Here is an 18,455-nt window from a genome sequence, read left to right on the forward strand (position 1 = left end):
GGGGAGCAGAGAGGAGTTCAAGGCTCATGTGTCTTCCTCAAATCTGGCAACGACAGGCCTTGCTCTTCACGAGCCACGACGAGGGAGTGGGCCGAGAATCCAAGGAGTGGGGGCCATCTCAAGGCTCCAGGGTTGTAGGAGAAAGCGCTGATGCCTGTTCTCAGGAGGGGCCAAGGCCACCCCCCAGCACCCAGTTGAGACTGGAGTCTAGCCAATGGCAGGGCGAGCAGGCTGGAGGGGCTGGTCCTCCCACCACCCCTCTACTGCGGAGGAGGAGAGAGCCTCCGCCACGGGGTGTAGACTGGCACCCAAGGAACCCCAGGGTGGGTCAGTCCGGCTCTCAGAAGCGCTGGATGCGGATGTGGATGAAGAGTGTGGCTGGTGACAGTGAGGCCCCGTCCTTGGAAAGCAGGTGGATGTGGCGGTACCCTGTGGGGAGGGGGACATGCCTCAGGTTCTCTGTCCCCGACCCCACCGGGCCTGGGCCGTGGGCTCACGGACCACATCCCACCCCTGGGCTCGGGGGGCAAGCTCTCAGAGGGGATGCAAAGCCCAGGTGAACAGGGCCTTGGAGGCCCAGACCCCCATCCCTGTCCGTCCCCACCAACCTTGCTTCAGGCTGTTGAGAGGCAGTGTAAACTGGCCCACAAAGTCATTGGGGGAGGTGGTGTCATAATCTTCTACCACGAACCGGACCAGGACCAGCTCTGGAGCCCGCAGCTGGAACTGCAGGGTCTGCCCCCAGCGGGGGTTGAAGCCTAGGGTGCAGGCCTGGCAGTCAGGAGCCAGCTGGCCCCCAGGCCCACCCTCCTCCCCCCGGCAGGCCAACCCACCATTGTTGAGCACGTAGTTGGTCTCCTTTCGAGCACAGTCTGCGGGCACCCCGTGGATCTCGACACGCACCAGGGGGTCCACGATGGAGTTTGGCTTCTCGGTGTTCAGCTTGGGCAGCTGCTGCGCAGTCAGAACCTGAAGGGGATGAAGGGGAGCTTCGGTCCAGCCCCCCGCCCCCCGCCAGGGCCCATGGCTGCCTGCCCCCTCTGTTAGGGTGGGAAGCCCCTTGCCCTCGGCACTCACCCTGAGCCTCCCCGCATGGGACTGAGACTCAGACCGCCCTCACACCAAGCCGTTCGGGCCGGCGCCCTGCAGACTAGGACCTCTCCAGAACCAGCTGGGACCCCAGAGTAGGGCTTGGTCCAGGCTGCTGACCTGGATGGTGAGAGTAGTTCTGGGGGGTCCAGGACACTCAGGGTCAAAAGTTGTGTCGGGCTGTCGCAGGCAGGCAGGTTTCAGGATGTAGCCGCACTGCCCGTTGATGAGGAAGCGGCCAGCATTGAGGTCCATCTCGTAGCCTGGTGTCTGGAAGTTCAAGGCCACTGTGGACACAGCAGGGTCAGGGCAGGGGCTCTTAGTGGCCCTCCTCTCACTGCTCAGTTTCAGGGTCTCACAACCCACTCCCACCGTGGCTTAGGGGTGCATCATAGCAGCCAAGGGTCCCAGCCCCCGTTGTCACCGGCCCTTTATCCCTGGTATCTCCCACGGCCAGAGGGTTGGGCTGGGCATAGGCCTGGGCCAGGGCTGGGCCCAAGGAAACCTTGGGTTTCTGTATCTCCATTTCTGCCCTCAAGGGGACCATATCCCCCCTCCTTTGCTCCTTTGTTGGGGCTCAGCCTCCAGAGCCCACTCTTGTCAGTGTTGACTTAGTGGGACTGCCAGGTGTGTGTGGGGGGGGGCGGGGGGGACACATGGGAATGGAGGTTTTTAACTTTTGCCTTCATGAAAAATGTGAGACTTTACACTGTCAGGAAGAAATGTGTCTGATTTGTGTTTTCGCACCTACTTTCCTGACAATTATTTTAATAACTGTTATTACCAAGAAAACACATTTTTCCACCTTCTGAAAAGCTGTATGGCCCCATCACTGCCTGGGCCTCTCATGGTTCCCTGGAGGCCACTCCCTGCTCCTGCTGCCCCCACTCACCAAGCTGACAGCCTGAGTTCCACATCTCCTGGGGGCTGTAGTTGGCGGAGTTCATCCGCAGCCCCAGTGGGTAAACACGGGTCAGTTGTCGGGTATTGTGCCTGACGAAGCTGTTCCCTGGGGGAGGAAGTTGGCGCAGGATTGTGATGGCCCCTGGGGTGTCCCTCACCCAGCACCAGGGCCTGTAACCTCCCCAGCCCCAACCGCAGGGACAAGCTGGGAACAGAGGCTGAACTACCCCCACCCCGCCGGCTCCCCCTGCCCCAGGGCTGAGAGGACCTCCCAGAGGAGGCTACCGAAACCCAGAGAGAGCCAAGGACCCCTCCCACAACGCAGCACTGCATCCCAGCCCCAAATCCCCCAACTCAATGCCTGGAACGCGGGGCCCCAGGCTGACAACCCGGCTCTCGTCCCGCCTTGGAGGGGTCTGGGGTCTTCGCAGGCATCACCTGCTCTGGAATTCTCTCTCCTGTCCGCACACCCGCTGTGGGACTCCCCCAGCCCCCACCACGGCCCACTGATCACCCTGCACCATTACCTCTGCCTGTGTCTGGCCCTGCCACCAAGCTTGAGCCCAGTAAAGGCAGGCAGCAGCCTCCCTCCTCCCTGGGCCCTCTTCCCTCCATCCATGCTGGCCCGGTGCTGCCCACGTGCTGGGTGCTCGTTCCCCGAGCCCCGATCTGGGGGCCTCCTGACCCCTTCACTGCCCTGGAGGCCCTCTCAATCTCCTTTCCAGACACCAACTTCAGGGTACCCCCCACCAGGAGCCTGCAGGCCTCCATGGGGCCTCCTGCCCCCAGATGCCCCACGTCCCAGCTCCTACCTGCCTCTCGGATGAGCTTCTTGGCCTTGCGCTCGCTGAGGGAGCTGACCTGGCAGGGCTGGGGTGGGACCGGGTTGGGGCGCAGGGTCCGCAGCCGGGTGGCACAGCAGTACACGGCCAGGGCCGACAGCTCGGGGGAGATCTGCTTGGCCTGGGAGATGAGCTTCAGGGCGGGGTTCCGGCCCCCCTGTCCTTCCCCTCCCCATGCAGCCCCTCCCTGCCCAGGCCAGGCCGGCCCAGCCAGGCCCACTCACCCGCCGCCTCTGTTCTGTGGCCTCTGCCTCTTCTTCCTCTTCGTCTTCCTCCTCCTGGTCGGACAGAATTCGACCGTCCTCGCTCCGAGCAGCTGGCAGCTTCTTCCCCTTCACCAGGACCCGGCCCTTCAGCTGCTGGAGAGGCCAGTATGGAAGGATGATGATGCCCTCTTGCCCCTAGGTCAGCCATTCAACCCCCACTATGTGAGGGGCTGACTGGGGGTGGGGAGCAGGAAAGAACATGAGTGATGTTTCTAATAGGAAAAAATGGGCAACGACGTATAGACCCATCATCATGGGACTGGCTAGTGACGTCCCTCCAAACAGAAGACCACACGGCAGGCCTTACAATGGTTGAGGCAGCTCAAGACTGAAAGAGAAGGTGCCCTCTTCAAAAAATATCTCACATGAAAGAAGTGACTATAGAACACGAACACGTAATCATATGATCTTCTTTGTGCAACATTTGAAAGGTAGCTATGTACATAGGTATATACACATGGGAAAGTTCTGGAAAGACAGACGAGAAACTTAAAGATGGTTACTTCCTGTGAAATTGGACAGGGGCAGAGAAAAACCCATTTTTCATTGTATATACTTTTGTACAGCTCGATTTTTTTAACCATGTTTCATGCTAATGAAAAAATCAAATCACACACACACACACACACACACAAAGGTGAATCAACATTCTCTGCATATTTGGATTGCGAGGAGGAGGAGAGTTTTCTCAAGGAGCAGGGGAGAAAACACAAATGTCCTGAGGGGGCAGAAAAAAGGTTCTGGGGTTCGGGAGGAAAAACCACCTCGGGCCAGAGAGCTGAGGAAATTTCTAAGGCCACAGAAGAGGTGGTTTGTCACTGAGCTAGAATTCTAAGCAGGTGGCGGTGGGCGAGAGTAGATGGCTGGGAAGGGAGCTTCAGGTGGAGGGGACATGTCAACCAAGGTTTGGAGGTAGGAATGGCGGAGTCTGCAGGGACTCTGTAGGTAGGGAGGCAGAGCGGGGTGGGGGTGAGGGCATGGAAGGCCCTGGGTGCCAGGTGAGGGGGTGGGGTGGCGGTGAGGTGGGGGTGGGGAAGGATGGAGGGGGGAAGCGTGACGAGACCTCGGGGTGGCAGATGGCCACTGAGCGCAGGGGCAGAGGAAGGCTGAGGCAGAGAGAAGTGAGGGGTCCTGAGCCAGGGAGGTGGCACAGCAGTGGGGGATGGCGGACAACAGCCGGGTCCCCGCCCCCAACCCGGCTGGGAGTCTGGGGGGCACTCACTACCTCTGGGGATGGCAACTCTTCGGGGTTCTGGCAGTCCAGCGCTTGTGTCACCAGCACGTCTCCCAGGATGGCGCGAAGGTGGCGGGCCATGACAGCCTGCTGCTCCAGCCCGCAGTGGTTCTCAAGGGACAGGATGACAGGGTATGGGGACAGCTGGAGAGGGGGAGGGGGCAGCAGCTCAGAGCCACTTCCCCATCCCTCTCCCAGGCTCCCCCACTACACCCGGACCCCAACCCCCTTCAGGACAGACAGGCAAAGGCACACTGGGGGGCTGAAGAGGCGGAATGTGGGACATAGTCTGGGGTCAGTGTGTCCATGAGGGAGACAGAGGGCAGATCTCTGGTCTCAGGGAAAGGGTGGTATGTCTGGGAAGCTGAGGGCAGCTGCAGAGATGGTTTTATTTTTTATTATTTAAAAAAAATTTTTTTAACGTTTATTTATTATTGAGAGACAGAGTGTGAACAGGGGAGGGGCAGAGAGAGAAGGAGACACAGAATCGGAAGCAGGCTCCAGGCTCTGAGCTGTCAGCACAGAGCCCAAGGCGGGGCTCGAACTCACAAACCGCAAGATCATGACCTGAGCCGAAGTCCGACACTTAACTGACTGAGCCACCCAGGCGCCCCAAGATGGTTTTGTTTTATAAATGCCCTTTATATGTTAATGACATTGACCATGTTGTTTATGTTACAAACTTTTCCCCCCACACCAGTCTTTTTTTTTTTTTTTTTTTTAAATTTCTTTTTAGGTTTACTTTTTTTAGTAACCTCTATACCCAACATGGGGCTCGAATTCATGACCCTGAGATCAAGAGTTGCACGCTCTTCCCGCTGAGCCAGCCAGGCACCCCCAAGCCCATCATTTTTGAGGGTAAGATCTGCATATAGCTTGACAGAAGTTACAATTTTATGCAGATTCCATGCCCAGCTTCTCTGTCATGGCTTTCCCTTTGGGAGTTAGGATTAAAATGTCCTCTCTTGGGGCGCCTGGGTGGCTCAGTCGGTTAAGCGTCTGACTCCTGGTTTTGGCTCAGGTCATGTTCTCATGGTTTGCGAGTTTGAGCCCGGTGTTGGGCTCTGTGCTGCCCTGGAGAGCCTGGTTGGGACTTTCTCTCCTTCCCTCTCTCTCTGCCCCTGCCCCCTGCTTGTGCTCTTTCTCTCTCTCTCTCAAAATAAATTAACAAAAAAAAAAAGGTCCTTTTTACTCCTAAAGTTTTCTGCTAGACATTTTGTGATTTTAACACATTTAATAAACATGAAAGTAGGGGAAGGGAGCCTCTCAGCTTTCTTCTTCCCCACTGGCCAGCTGTCCCAGCAACACTTGGTGAGTGAGTGATTCTCTGGGCAAGGGGGTTTTTTCTGGAAGGACTGAGGATGGCTGGGGTCATCGGGAAGGCTCTGGGGCTGGGCATGGGGGTCCTGGGAGCTCACAGTGAAGGCGTGGTCACGCACAGTCTGGACCACGTCTCGGAAGAGGATCTTGGAGGTGAGGGTGTGGCCGTGGTAGATGATGGGCTCCCCTCCTGGCCCCTCCCAGCAGTCTAGCTCCACACAGCGGCACCCCTGAGCAAAGGCCCTGTGGATAGACAGACGGACAGGCAAGGTGTCCTGTGGGTGCCACAGGGCACAGCAACCGGCAGACCGAGCCAGGTAGGCGCCCCCCCCTCCCCGCCGGAAGCCCACGGTGAGATTCGAGCCCCATGTCACCCTTAAGCTGGGCTCCCAGATGTGTTCACCCCACCATCCCTGCTATGGTACCTAACATAGGCCTCGGTGCTGCTGGGCCCCCCGATCTGAGAGTCAGTCAGATAGGTATTGTGTGAGGAGGAGATGAAGTAGTGGGAGAGGGGCTGGTCCATGTCCTGGAACACACATGTGTGGGCTGGGTCCAGAGCAGCCCCTTCGGGTGACAACAGGTACATCATGAAGCCATCCAGTGTCATCAGCTCATGCTGCTTGGCTGCGGGGATGGGCAGAAGAGAACGTCAGGCCACAGGGAGGAGCCCCATGTCTGGCCCCATGTGCCCCCAAAGCTCACTCTACTTAGTACCAATGAGCACCTATCTACAGACTGGACTCTACTCAAGCGATGCTACTGACTTCTTTGAAGTAATCTCTACACCCACCGTGGGGCTCGAAATCACAACCCCGAGATCGAGAGTGACATGTTCTACCGACCGAGCCAGCCCAGTGCCCCCTGAAGTCATGCCACTTCACCTTCGGCCAAACCCTGTGAGGAAGGTGCACTACTATGCCATTTTACAGATGTGGCAACTGAGTCTCCGGGAGGCGAGGTAGCCTGCCCAAGATGGCACCCACTGCCAGTAATCGCAGCGCACGCTTAGCTAGAAGCCCAGACCTGTCAGATGCCAAGACGGGGCCGTGTTGACCCCCACCCTGTCTGTCAGACCGCCACCTGTCTCATTGAGCTCATAGGTGTGGATGAGCTGCTGGGCACGGGCCAGCGTGGCGCCATCCTCGCCCTGGTCCTCCAGGAACTCCAACAGCTCAGGGGCGCTCAGCACGCGGTCCTCGCCGGAGTACCGATGGAAGATCTCTTCCAACTCGGGGCGTTTCAGCAGCCGCCTCAGAAACTCCTCAATCTCAGCCCCTTCCAGCCGCTCATTGTTGGAGTGGTCGCACTCCTAGAAGGCAGCAGGGAGGAGCTCAGGGGAGTGGGGGGGGGGGGGGGGGACGACACCCTGGGAAAGCTGGCCTGCACGGACACCTCTGTCACCTACAATGCTAGGAAGGCAGATGTCCCCCATTTCGCAGGTAGAGAAACCGGGAGCTATCGAGGCTCTGGGTGTTGCTCAAGCTCACACAGCTGGTAAATTGCAGGGCTGGGATTCTAAGGAAGGTGGCTTGGGTTTAGTGCCTGTCCCTGTATGCCCATGACCTACCCCCCCAAAAATCCAGATGTGGGAGGGAAAGCAGTGGCCCAAGGGCAGGACGAGCCGTAATTCCCCCTCCCGGACATGTACATTACCATCCTCACAGTCTCCAATTCACACCAAGGGTCAAAGGGCAACAAACAAGTGCGACTGCACGTGGAGCAGTCCACATGGAGCTGTGGGCCCCCGTGTACCGGGGCCATGGCTCTTCTGTCTTTCAGGGTCTCAGGCTGGTCACATAGGCGTCTGCCACGTGCCCTGGCTGGGCCGAGGCGGAGCCCACCCCCGTGCACCCCTGTCTGTGCTCCCACATGTGGGGTGTATCTGGTCACACGTGGAGGGGCCACATGGGCTACGGCGGAGGAGGATGCGCGCGTGTGCCTGTGAGCTGACTCCTACTTGCACTCCCATGTGCAAGCCGTGCGTGGTCACCTGTGCAAAGGCTGCCTGCAGACTCCGAGCAATGAAAACTATAGCTCTGCTGCTCCCTTTGGAGGTATGGGAGGGCCCTCCCTGCCCCGAGCCCCGCCCCTCCTCCAGCTCTGCCTGAGGGTGAGGAATGTTCTGGGCCGGTACTCCCATCCTGGCCCAGCCGCCTCGGGGGAGGGTAAAAGGCTAACTAGGCCCAGATGGGGCCTTCCCACTGGGAGAGGCCACTCTGTCCACAAAGGATGGTGACTCAAAGGTCAGAGTGCGGCAGGAGCCCACCTTGAAGAGGCGGTAGGCATACATGTCGTTCATGTCCACGTTGACCATTCTGAGCAGGCTCTTGATCTCCTTGAAGCTCATCTTACTGTCCTGGTTCGAGTCGGCCCGGTGCAGATAGGAGTGGATCCAGGTGTGGGTGCTCAGGAAATACCAGCAACAGCCTGGGCACCGCCCCCAGCCGACAGGTAACTGACAGGGTCGCCACCACTGCCTGGCTCTGGGGGCTCCCGGGTCTAGGGGCTGTACTTCCCCTCAGCCTGGGGACTCCCTCCCTACACGGGGCCAGGACCGAGCTTCCCAGAGACGGAGGCGGCGTCACCAGCCTCGGTTCTGAAGACTAGGGGCCCCGGGCTCAGCCCGCGGGGCCCCCAGACACGGCTCCCCCCTCCCCCACGCCCGGCCCCCTGGGCAGGATATTGATCGAGGCGCTCGCGCTGGCTCATGGCGTAGAGGCGCGCGCGCAGCTTGCCCAGACCGCGCACCCAGCGCTGCGCCTCCTCCGGGGTGGCCGCCGCCAGGTCCAGGTTCTTGCGGCGGCCCTTGAAGGCGATGGTGAGGCAGCGCGCCGGCGGGAAGGCGCCCCCGAAGCGTCGCAGGCCCTCGGACTGGTGGCCCTCGCGGACCGCCTCGATGTGCTGCACGAAGACTGCGGGAGGGCGAGGAAGGGGAGGGGGTGGGGAGGACGGGGCACGCGCAGCCGGGTCAGGGCGGCGGGACCCGGCCGCTGTCCCCAGCCCGCCCCGCGGCCGCGCGCCCCGGCTCACAGATGTGCTGCGACGGCGCGCGCGGGATGCGCCGCTGGAACCACACGCTCAGGCCGTCCTCCTGCAGCCGGTACAGCCGCTCCTTGTGCCACGTCCGTGAGCGGATCTTGCAGAGCCGGGAGCCCCGCAGCATGGCGCGCACGTCCTCGTCCTCCGTCAGGCCTGCGCGGGAGAGAGGCCGGAGGACGTCGGGGCCCGGCCTCGCCCTCGCTCCCTCCACCCTCGTCCCGGCTGGCAGCCGGCCTGCCTTCCTGCGCCTGGAGCCTTGCAAGTCCTCACAGGCCCCTCTTCCTCTCCTTAGCGTAACTCGTCCCCAGTGGTGGGTTTGGCTATAGTCTCTTCCGCCCCAGGAACTCGCTGGCTTGGTGTGTCCCACCCAGCCGCCCTGGGGAGGGTGCCCCTACCTCCACCAAGCAGCTGCCTCCGGAGGCCCCCAGAGCAGAGCAAGCCCTCAGGCAGCGCCTGGGACTCAGGCCTCCCTAAAGGTCACCCTTTCTGCCACTCCCTTCCATCCGGGCCTCCAGACTTCAAGACCAGAATCTGCCACCAGCAACCTTTTCCCTTGACGTGAAACCCTGACCATCAAAAAGGTAGTCTCACTATCTAACCCAGATCTTCCTTGCTGCCACCCAAGCTGGTCACCTCTGCTGTCCCCCCAAGACCAGGGAGGACAGCAGAGGCCACCTCTGTCACTTCCGAGTTACACAGCCTGGGTGGCAGCTGAGACTGCTCTAAGCCTCATGTTCTCTGTGCACAGAATGAAGGCCACAGTAGTACCTCCTGCAAAATCCAAACTTCAGTCAAGATGCTGCCCTGCTCTGATTTGTCTCACTAGAGGTCAATACCAAGGGTTTACGAGCCAGGGGACAACAGAAAGAGTGGGAATCCGGCATACTGGAAGGAGGAGGGCAGCCAGGAATGGATGAGGGCCCAGAGTTTCCAGAGAACAGGAAGCTGGATTTCTATGGGAAGTCTCCAGATTTTGCAGTGCTGGCAACCAAATCAAATTGAAACAAAAAAACCCCTAAAACACCACGGTATGGGCCAAATGAACAGGACAGTGGGCCTCTCTTCCTCCCTTTATTTTATTTTAATTTAATTTTTTTAACATTTATTTATTTTTGAGAGACAGAGCGAGACAGAGCATGAGTGGGGGAGGGGCAGAGAGAGGTGGGTACACAGAATCCAAAGCAGGCTTCAGGCTCTGAGCTGTCAGCACAGAGCCTGACGTGGGGCTCGAACCCGCAAACCACGAGATCATGACCTGAGCCGAAGTCGGACGCTCAACCGACTGAGCCACCCAGGCGCCCCCCTCCCTTTATCTTATCAAGTCCCCAATACTGGCTTTGGCTCTAGGCTTTGTGGCACCAAGACCCCTGCTTGTTGTAAACTCTGGCCTGTGGAACCAAGTCTACATCCCAGGACATTCCTCTCTCATTCTCTTGGAAACTTTGTAGGATCCTTCTTGCTTCTCTTCCTCACACAGGAGTCCTTCAGGGACCAGCTCAGACACCATCTCCTCCAGGGAGCCTTCCTTGGTTTGTCCTCAAATGGGCATTCTCCCTCCCTGATCACCAACAGCACTTTTTACTTTAACTAAAACAAACACCCTACCTAAATTGTAATTTCGGTCAACTTTAATAAACCCAAGGACAGGGATGAAGTCTCATAGCTGCACTACAGTGCTCATCCCAGAGCCAGACTCACAGCCAGTGTTTTGATAGGGGAGGCAGATGTACCAGCAATTGGGGGAACTAAATTTATTCTGCCCCCTGCCTTACCCTATCTGTCCTTTCCTTATGGGCCAGGGTTTCTGAACCCTGGCTGTGATCAGAATCAGCTGGAGGGGTTTGCAAAACCCACAGCCCAGAGATTCTTGTCTGGCAGGTGTGGGTTGGGACTTGGGTATCTATGTTTAAAAACCTATCCTGTGACTTTGAGGGTGACTATGACTGAGAATCACGGCCTCAGGGCCAGGAGGAGAAACCTACCATCCAGAGGAGCCTATAGTCCCCCCCTTGGGTTAGCCTGTGGCCCTAATGGCTCTCGGGATTTAGACGAGCCCCCTGGGTCAGTGCCCATTTGGTGCCCCCTAGCTAGGAAAGCTTGTCCTTTCCAGACAAGGAGCTAGAATGTGGCAGGCACCAAGCCAAGAGACTCACCAGACCCTCAGCCCCCTACACCCACATCTGGGCAGCTTCTGAATTCCTTCAACCTGAGAAGCAATGGATTGGGGGGCAGGACATTCAGCAGAACCCGTAATGCCATAGCAACCAAGCCTGCCCCTCCTCTACCTCCTCTCAGTGGGAGAGGAACCCCTATTCCCCTGACAACCAGGCTCTGCAGCTGGGGCCACCTCCCCTGACCCCGCCATCCCTCTGATGCCAATCCCATAGTTGGGGAGGGTGGGGAGAAGGGGGACTGGTGAATGACTAAGGCCGGAAATGGAGGTGAGTCACTGAGGGCCTGCTTTGTCCTGAATCTTCCGCAAACAAAACATCGAGACAGGGAGCCTGAACTTCTGATCAGCCCGCCACTGGGACAGGTTCCCACGTTGAGAAGGCCCTTGCTCCTGACCTTCCTCCCCGGCTCCTCAGGAGCCTGTTGGGGGAAAGGGTGACGTTCCAGTCTGCCTGCCCAACTGGCACTGGCCCCTGGACCACACTGCTCCTCGGACCACACTGCCCCCGCCGCCCCCACATCCAGTGGAAAAGCCAAACAGAATGGGAGTTCAATGCCAGGCCAAGCCAGGTGCTGAGTCCCTGGGTAGGTGACATTATTTCCCCATTGCTTGAGCTTCTGACCCCTGAGAGAGTGAGAGGATTAGGGTGCCAGACAGGAAGGGCAGGACCAACGGAGGTAAGGGGGTGACATCAGGCCTTGGGCAGTGAAGCTAGGAGGCACCTGGCTCTCTGCCCAGGCACCCAGTAAACATTTATAGGTCCTGCCAGGCCCCAAACACACAGATGTTTCCTCAACCTCATTCCTACCTGCTTGGAGCAGGTGTGCATCCTGTCTGCCTCTTGTGGTTTCCGTGGGTTATCTATCTAAACATCTCTGCCTTGAACCTGGAGCTGGGCTGGGCCAGTGCTGTGGCCACCTTGACTGAACAGATGGAGTAATAATCATGAAACAACAGCACTAAAAATGATGAACAACAGTCAAAAGATAGAAACAACCCAGAGGTCCGTCAACAGATGAATGGATAAGCAAAACGTGGTATAGACAGACAGTAGAATATTATTCGGACATAGAAAGGGGGAAATCTGGTCTCACCCTGCAGCCGTAAAAGGACAGTATATGATTCCACTTATATGTGGTACCTAGAGCAGCCAAATTCATAGAAATGGATTATATGTCACGTATCCCTCAATAAAAAAAAAATTCAGAGACAGAACGTAATTAGACGTTACTAAGGCCTAGGGGAAGGGAAGAGGGGGGAAATTACTGGTTAACGGCTAGAGTTTTCGTTTAGGGTAATGGAAACATTTTGGAACTAGCCCAACACTGTGAATGCATAACATTGCGAATATAATTAATGCCACTGAATTAGCCACTTCGAAATGGTCAAAGGGGCCAACTTTATTATATATTTTTTGCCACAGTTAAAAAAAAATAACAACGCAGTATGCCAGAAACCATTGTATACTTTGAAGGGGTGAATTGTATGATATGTGAATTAATATCTCAATAAAGCTGTTCAAGGGGCACAGAGCAGTTAACTTATCCAGGGTCCTGGGGCGGCAGGTGGTGGAACCAGGATGGATTGAGAGTTGGGGGGTACCTGACCCCCTGAAGGGCTGTGTGTGGCTGGAATGAGCTAATGCGCACTCAGTTTAGGGCCCGGCCTACAGTAGGCACTCGATAAATTATAATAAAGGAAAGCGAGGCAGTGGCCCTGGAGGGAAGAGGGAGCCAGGTATTCCCGTAAGTCTGTCCTTGTCAGTCTCATGGCCTCCAGACGGGCCCTTCTCCAGCCTCGTTCAGTGTTGTCAGTGGGGCTCAGACACCTTTTCTAGGCCAACTGCTCATCTCAGCCCTCAGAGACGGGCCACGGGGAGGTGAGGAATGGACAGGCCCAGTGTCCCAACTATCACCTTCAGCCCGGGTGGTTTGGTCTGTGTGTGGTCTGAGGCCTGAGCCGTTCTGGGTTAGCGGCCAAGGTCGAGGGCGGGAAACTGTCTCAGTGGCAGAGCTGGAAGGGGCCAGGGGAAAGTCAAGTCCATCTCTGATCCTTAATGTCCCTTTTTCATAGATGGGCCACTGGAGTTATGAGAGGGTAAGCTGGGTATGCAGAGAGGGTAAGTTGTGTATGCGGACAACAGTGTGGGTTACCCAAGGCAAGGGGGGACACAGGGGCAGTGCAGTGGGTGGGCAGGGGCCAGGGCAGACCAGCAGTGGGGGTGAGGGTGGGGCTGCTGTGTGGCTACAGGGTGTGTAGACAAGAGGGGTAATAGGTAGGCAGCAGGGTGTGAAAAGGGTAGGTCTGCAGCAAAGGTGTGTGTGTAGGTTGGTGTGTGCATATAGGGTGTGTGTGTGTGTGTGTGTGCGCGTGTGTGTGTACGTGTGCTTGCTCCAGTGCACACACGGGAAGGGTATGCGGGGCTCCAGCAGGAATGTGAGACATGCAGGGAACAGCAAAGGCCGACAGCTTCATGCCAAGTGGGGGAGGAGAGGAAGAGAAGCTTTTCCTGGTGGCTCTGGGAGGGAGTATCCAAGCCGAGGGGTCCCAAACACCTTCCCGCCCTAATCCTCTGGCCAGCAGGCAGCCCCAGCTCTTCAGGTATCAAGCGTGTCCCCCTGGCCTGGGCTGGCTGCCACACCTGGGGCCAGAGCCCGGTGGAGCTCAGCGCCAGAGTCCATAACATTCCTGGGAGAGTCAACAAAGTCAGGAAAGGCAGGCAGTGCTTCCCCAGTCCCTGGCTAGACGCAGTGCGACAAAGGTGGCGGCACCCTTCCCGGCAAGGCCAGAACGAGCATGAAGCCCATTTGGGGGCAGAGGTCGTAGGAGGGGGCACAGCATGCCCCCGGCTCAGACAGAACGGCCGGGGGCCCAGGCCCTACCCCACTCCCCGCCAGGCCAGGCACCTGCCAGGACCCCCAGCCGCCAGATCCACCCGCGGCAGCCCCACTCACCCTGCAGAAGACGTCCTGGGCAGGCCATGGGGAGAGCCCTCTTGCCCCTGCGGCAATCAGTGGTGCGTGCAGGCCGGGGAGGAAAGGGAGCAGGATTCTGCCCACTCAGTGCTCTGCTTGCTGGGAGGATTAGGGGCAGGGCGGGGCATCAGGGGCACAGGCACAGACAGGGGCTCTGGGGAGACAGGGTTGTCAAGATAAAATTCAGGGTGCCCAGTTACATTCGAATTTCAGATAAACAACGAGTCATGTTTCAGTATAAGTTTGTCCCAAATCATTTGTTTGTTTATTTGGAATTCACATTTAACGGAGCATCCTGTATTTTATTTGGCAAGCCTATGAGGACACCTCTAGAGGCTGGCAGGGCCTCTGTGGGGGATGGGAGTAGCAGGCCATCTCCAGGCATCAATCCCTCACTCATTCACTTAGACTCTGTGCCAGGCGCCTGGGTTCAAATCCTCTCGCAGCTACTTCCCAGCTTTGAACTTCTCTGAAACTCAGTTTCTCACTTGTAAAATGAGGCTAAAGGTACCACAAACCTCAGACAATTGTGGGCATTAAATGAGCTAATATGTGAAAAGCGCGCTCGGCATAGTGTTATAAAGGTGTTAATTAGTATTCATTAATTCTGGCAGTAAAGAGCCACCATTGAAAACTAGGCTTTGGCGGCTGCCTCTCAGCCCTGTGGGCCTTGGCTGGTGACTTCACCCTCTCCACCGGGTCTGCACCAGTGAGGACAGCTGCAACACCTTTCCCCCTCCCGCCCCACCCCCTCTCCCCCCCACCCCCCCCCCACCGCCGGGGTGCCAAGGATTAAGTAGGTTCTGGACTGATGCAAGCTCAGCACTATGGCCTCACTGAACTCAAGCTCTCTCCAGCTATTCTCTGGCTTCCTGGGGACAGGCTAAGCCCGCAGCACCCCCGAGGGGGGAAGGGACAGAAGAAGGACCCCAGGCTCCACAGATGATTCGCACTCAGTGTGGGAGTGGTGTTCCCCCCAGGATGGCCTGAAAAGCCCTTTCTTTTCCTTGGGCCTCTTGGAGCCTTCGACCTCCAGGCCACTCCCTGCCCCGGTCTCTTGAGGGGACCTGAAATAAAATCTGTTCTCTGTTAGCCTAAGGGGTGTGGCCACAGGGGGCCATCCTGGGAGGAGCTGGGGTTGCTGTGGGAGGGGAAGCTACCTAGGTGCTGGGCCTAGGCCTTGATGCCCGAAGGGCCAGGCCCCAGGACACCTGGGTGTGGTCTCCACCCTGTCCCTGGAGTCAGTAAGGCCCAGGGAAGCTGCATTCCCCAGAAACTGGACATTCCTTTCTTGGCAGTCACTCAGCAGGACAGGGCAGTGGTGGGAAGGGAGGATGGCCCAGGTGACATTCTGACACCCACATAGTTCCTGATGGTGTCACGGTGCGGGATGCCGTGAGCTCCCGTGCCGCTTTACTCAGCCAGTGAGCGCTGAGTCCTGGGCTCGGCGGTAATGATTTGTCTTCAAGTGTCTCTTGCTACTAAACTGTGTGCTCCCCGAGGGCTGAGCGCTGTGCTATTCATCTCTGGCGCCCTGGCCCCTGGCACAGTGCCTGTGGCACACTGATAGGGCTGAGCAGATATGTGTGGAATGAAGAAGCAGGCAGGTATGCAGGGGCATCACCCCAGCCCTCCCAGCAGCCACAGCCCCTGCGGTGGCTGACTCCTGGAACTGCTTCTCTGGCCCAATGCCAGCCCTGGGTGTCTCGGTGGCACCTCACCTCCCCACGGCCACCCTCCTCTCCCCAAGGCACCGCTGCTCCTCAGCCCAAAGAATGACACTGCCATTCACCCGAGACACCTTTCAGATCCCACCGACTGCAGAGTCCAGCCCAGTCCACCCCCTAGGTGGTTCTGGAATCACATTCGGGCTGCACCGGCCCAAGTCTGAGCACCACCATGGCTTGACCAACTGATTCCCCAGCCTTCCTCCTCTGGGTCTCCCCGATTCACCCCTACCTATGTACAACATGCCCCTGCTCTGCACAAGCCCTTCCTCCTGCCTGAGGCCCTCTGGGGGCTCCTACTGGCCTTTTAAGGAGGGGCCTTGAGGACACGGCCCCCACCTGCCTCTCCCCTGGACCTCCCTCCAATCTCCCTCCGGCTCTGGGGTGCCACCGGGGCTCTCGCTGGCTCCCCAGCATCTGACTTCCCTCTCCCTCCCTAGCCTTATTTCTTTGCTTCATTGTCTGACCTCCTTGCCGAAGGGCCAGAACTGTATCTTGTTTGTTGCTGAATTCCAGGACAGAGCATACCGTAGGCACCCAATAAATGTCTGCTGAATGTGTGAATGATTGGACAAGAGGGCAGAGATCACGTGTCTTAGTCTCCTTAAGGAGAGTGTCAGGCTCTCTCAGACATAGTCAACGCTCTCAATCAATTCCGATCGAATGAGTGACAGGAGGTAGAGTAAAAACAAGTGGGGGCAGTATCTAAGAGAAGGCAAGACTGGCAACTGGCACCCCTGATTCACACTGATCTCTTGGGCAGCCCTGCCCTGTTCCCCCAGCCCCACACCCCACCTCTCCATCATTAACTATTTACCAACAGCCCTTCCAACACGCCACTTCAGTTTCATGGTGCTTTACATTTTTATAAAACACACACACACACACCTCATTCAAGCCACTCAACCAGCCAGTCGGTCACACTTTGCTCAGACTCTGAGAGGGTCGCAGGGGCAGCGTGGCTGGGCACAGCCACCATGCCAGCCTTTGCCCTTAGCAAGCGGTGGGGTCATTGGCAAATTCTTCGCCTTCTCCGAATCGGTTTTCTCATCTGTGAAAGGGGAATTATACCGGGTACCTCTCAGGAGGGTGAGGAAAATTGAAAGATGCCACCGATGTAACTACCCGGGGCCAGGCCAGTCTCTGGGAGATGCTTAATAAGCCACAGTTACATTTCTTCCCCGCAGTGACTTCCCCCCAACCTGAGCCGGGAACTCTGCCCTTCTGACTCCAAGGGCAGTATTCTCACCAGTCAGACCAGTCCTACCAGTGCTATGCGGCTGCTGCAACCCCTGTGGGGGCTGCAGGGTTGGAGGGCTGGCTTGAGAGGCCGGACTCCCCCACAGCTCGCCTGCCTTCCTAAGGGCGGCCAAGAACCCGGGATGCCCGGGGGTGCCCGCAGACCCGAGAAGGCATAGGGTGTTGGGGAGGCGAGTGAGGGACACCCCGAGCCTGTCTCTCCCACTCTATTCACCAGGTCCTCGGGGACCCCCGATCCGCGCCCAAACGCCCATTCCGGCACGCCCCGCGGGCGCCTCCTGGTGGGAAGCAAAGGCCACCCGGGCGCCTCGCTCTTCCCGGGAACGTCGGGTGACCCCAGGTATGACCCCCCCCTCCCCCGCCGGAACGGTGCTGGCATTCCAACCCTCGCCCGGCTCCACACAGCCCCTCGCAGCTGGGAAACCCGCGACGGCTCGCCCGCACACCCCGCCCCCCCCCCCAGACGGACCTCTGGGCGGTCGGCGCCCACCCGAGTCGCCCCCGCCGGTCACTGACCCATCTTCTTCAGCGCCCGCAGCCCGGGCCTCTTGGTGTCGCCGTCCGGGGGCGCGAGCAGAAGGGGCGCCGCGACCTGGGCCGCCACCGGGGGCTCCTCGGGCCGCCGGCGGCAGCTCCTCCAGCGGCCGCACAGCATGGCTTGGTGGGGCCGGGCCCGGGCCCGGGGTCTGCGCGAGGGGACAGGGTAGCGCGGGGCGCCGCTCCGGCCCGGCCCCGGCTCTGCGCGCGGTCCCGACCGGAGAAACTTAGCGGCGCCGGGAAGGAGTCGGGGGGAGGAGGTGTCGGGAGCAGGGAAAGAGGGAGGGACGAGGTCGCGAGAAGGAGGGACGGGGAGGGAGGGGGCGGAGCCGAGGACGGCGCGGGGGAGGCGTGGGGCGGTGGCGGGGAGCTGGGTGGCGACCCCAGGCCGGGAGGTGCCCCTTTGCGAGGTGTGGGAAGGGAAGGGGGCCGGCTCGCGTCCCCTCTCCCTGCCCGAGTCCCCGGCTCTTGAGTCCGCCTCCCCATTCTCCTCCCAATCCTCGGATCCCGGCCGCACAGATGACGGGAGCCCCTGTTGGGGGGAGGGGGCGGCGGAGGAGACGAGGATTGCTTTCTGGCACACTCTCCGTTCTCTGCACCCTGACTCGATGTGGACTCAGGACCCCTCCCTCTTCACCTTCCCCTTCCCCGTCCCGCAGGAGGCCTCAGAAGGGAGCCAGACTGGGGGCCAAATCTGCGGGGCGGCTCGTCCTGGGCCAAGGGTCCTCGGACCGGCCCGGAAAGCCCAGAGAACCCCAAGAGCTGGGCCAAGCAGGAGGGCAGCCCCATCTGGAGGGGTGGGAGAGAGGGAGGTGGTGGTTGGGGGTAGGAAGGCTCTGGCTGTGATGTCATTGGATTAACCCTCTCGGCATCAGGTGCCAGCCCCTCGGTCTCAAAGCTGACTGGTCTGGGGGAGATGGGGTGGCACTAAGTCATTAGAATCCCCGGCAGAACTCCGGTTCTGGGTTCGAGGTTTGGAAGCATTAGCGTCCCAGTGGGCGTTCGATTGCCCCGGACGGCCGCCGCACCCTGTGTAGATGTCCGTGACATCAACCCGTGGGTGAGCGTCGAGTGTGGGTCCTGGTGA

The 18,455-nt window shown here is 58.8% G+C and overlaps 1 protein-coding gene across 5 annotated transcripts; it reads right to left on the reverse strand.

Annotated features, from left to right (window-relative positions):
* Positions 1 to 29: 29 nt before the first annotated feature.
* On the reverse strand, positions 30 to 17,659 carry PLCD3 (phospholipase C delta 3). 5 transcript variants are annotated; one of them, XM_060645850.3, is made up of 16 exons: positions 17,348 to 17,460; positions 16,460 to 16,622; positions 8,688 to 8,849; positions 8,341 to 8,569; positions 7,924 to 8,053; positions 6,738 to 6,966; positions 6,080 to 6,281; positions 5,753 to 5,897; positions 4,326 to 4,478; positions 3,059 to 3,193; positions 2,805 to 2,967; positions 1,982 to 2,098; positions 1,210 to 1,376; positions 834 to 969; positions 609 to 758; positions 30 to 429 (listed from the first exon to the last, which is right to left on the reverse strand). In XM_060645850.3, exons 3-16 carry the CDS (start codon positions 8,818 to 8,820, stop codon positions 341 to 343), a joined length of 2,178 nt encoding a protein of 725 aa, XP_060501833.2. In that variant the 5' UTR covers positions 8,821 to 8,849; positions 16,460 to 16,622; positions 17,348 to 17,460; the 3' UTR covers positions 30 to 340. The 5 variants fall into 5 exon arrangements, with proteins under 5 accessions (XP_060501833.2, XP_060501830.2, XP_060501829.2 ...); XM_060645847.3 differs by lacking the exon at positions 16,460 to 16,622 and having other exon boundaries at positions 3,059 to 3,190; positions 17,348 to 17,659; XM_060645846.3 differs by lacking the exon at positions 16,460 to 16,622 and having other exon boundaries at positions 17,348 to 17,658.
* Positions 17,660 to 18,455: the final 796 nt, after the last annotated feature.

The sequence above is a fragment of the Panthera onca genome, chromosome E1 (assembly GCF_046562875.1).
Source record: "Panthera onca isolate mPanOnc1 chromosome E1, mPanOnc1 haplotype 2, whole genome shotgun sequence".
In the NCBI taxonomy this organism is placed as follows: Eukaryota; Metazoa; Chordata; class Mammalia; order Carnivora; family Felidae; genus Panthera; species Panthera onca.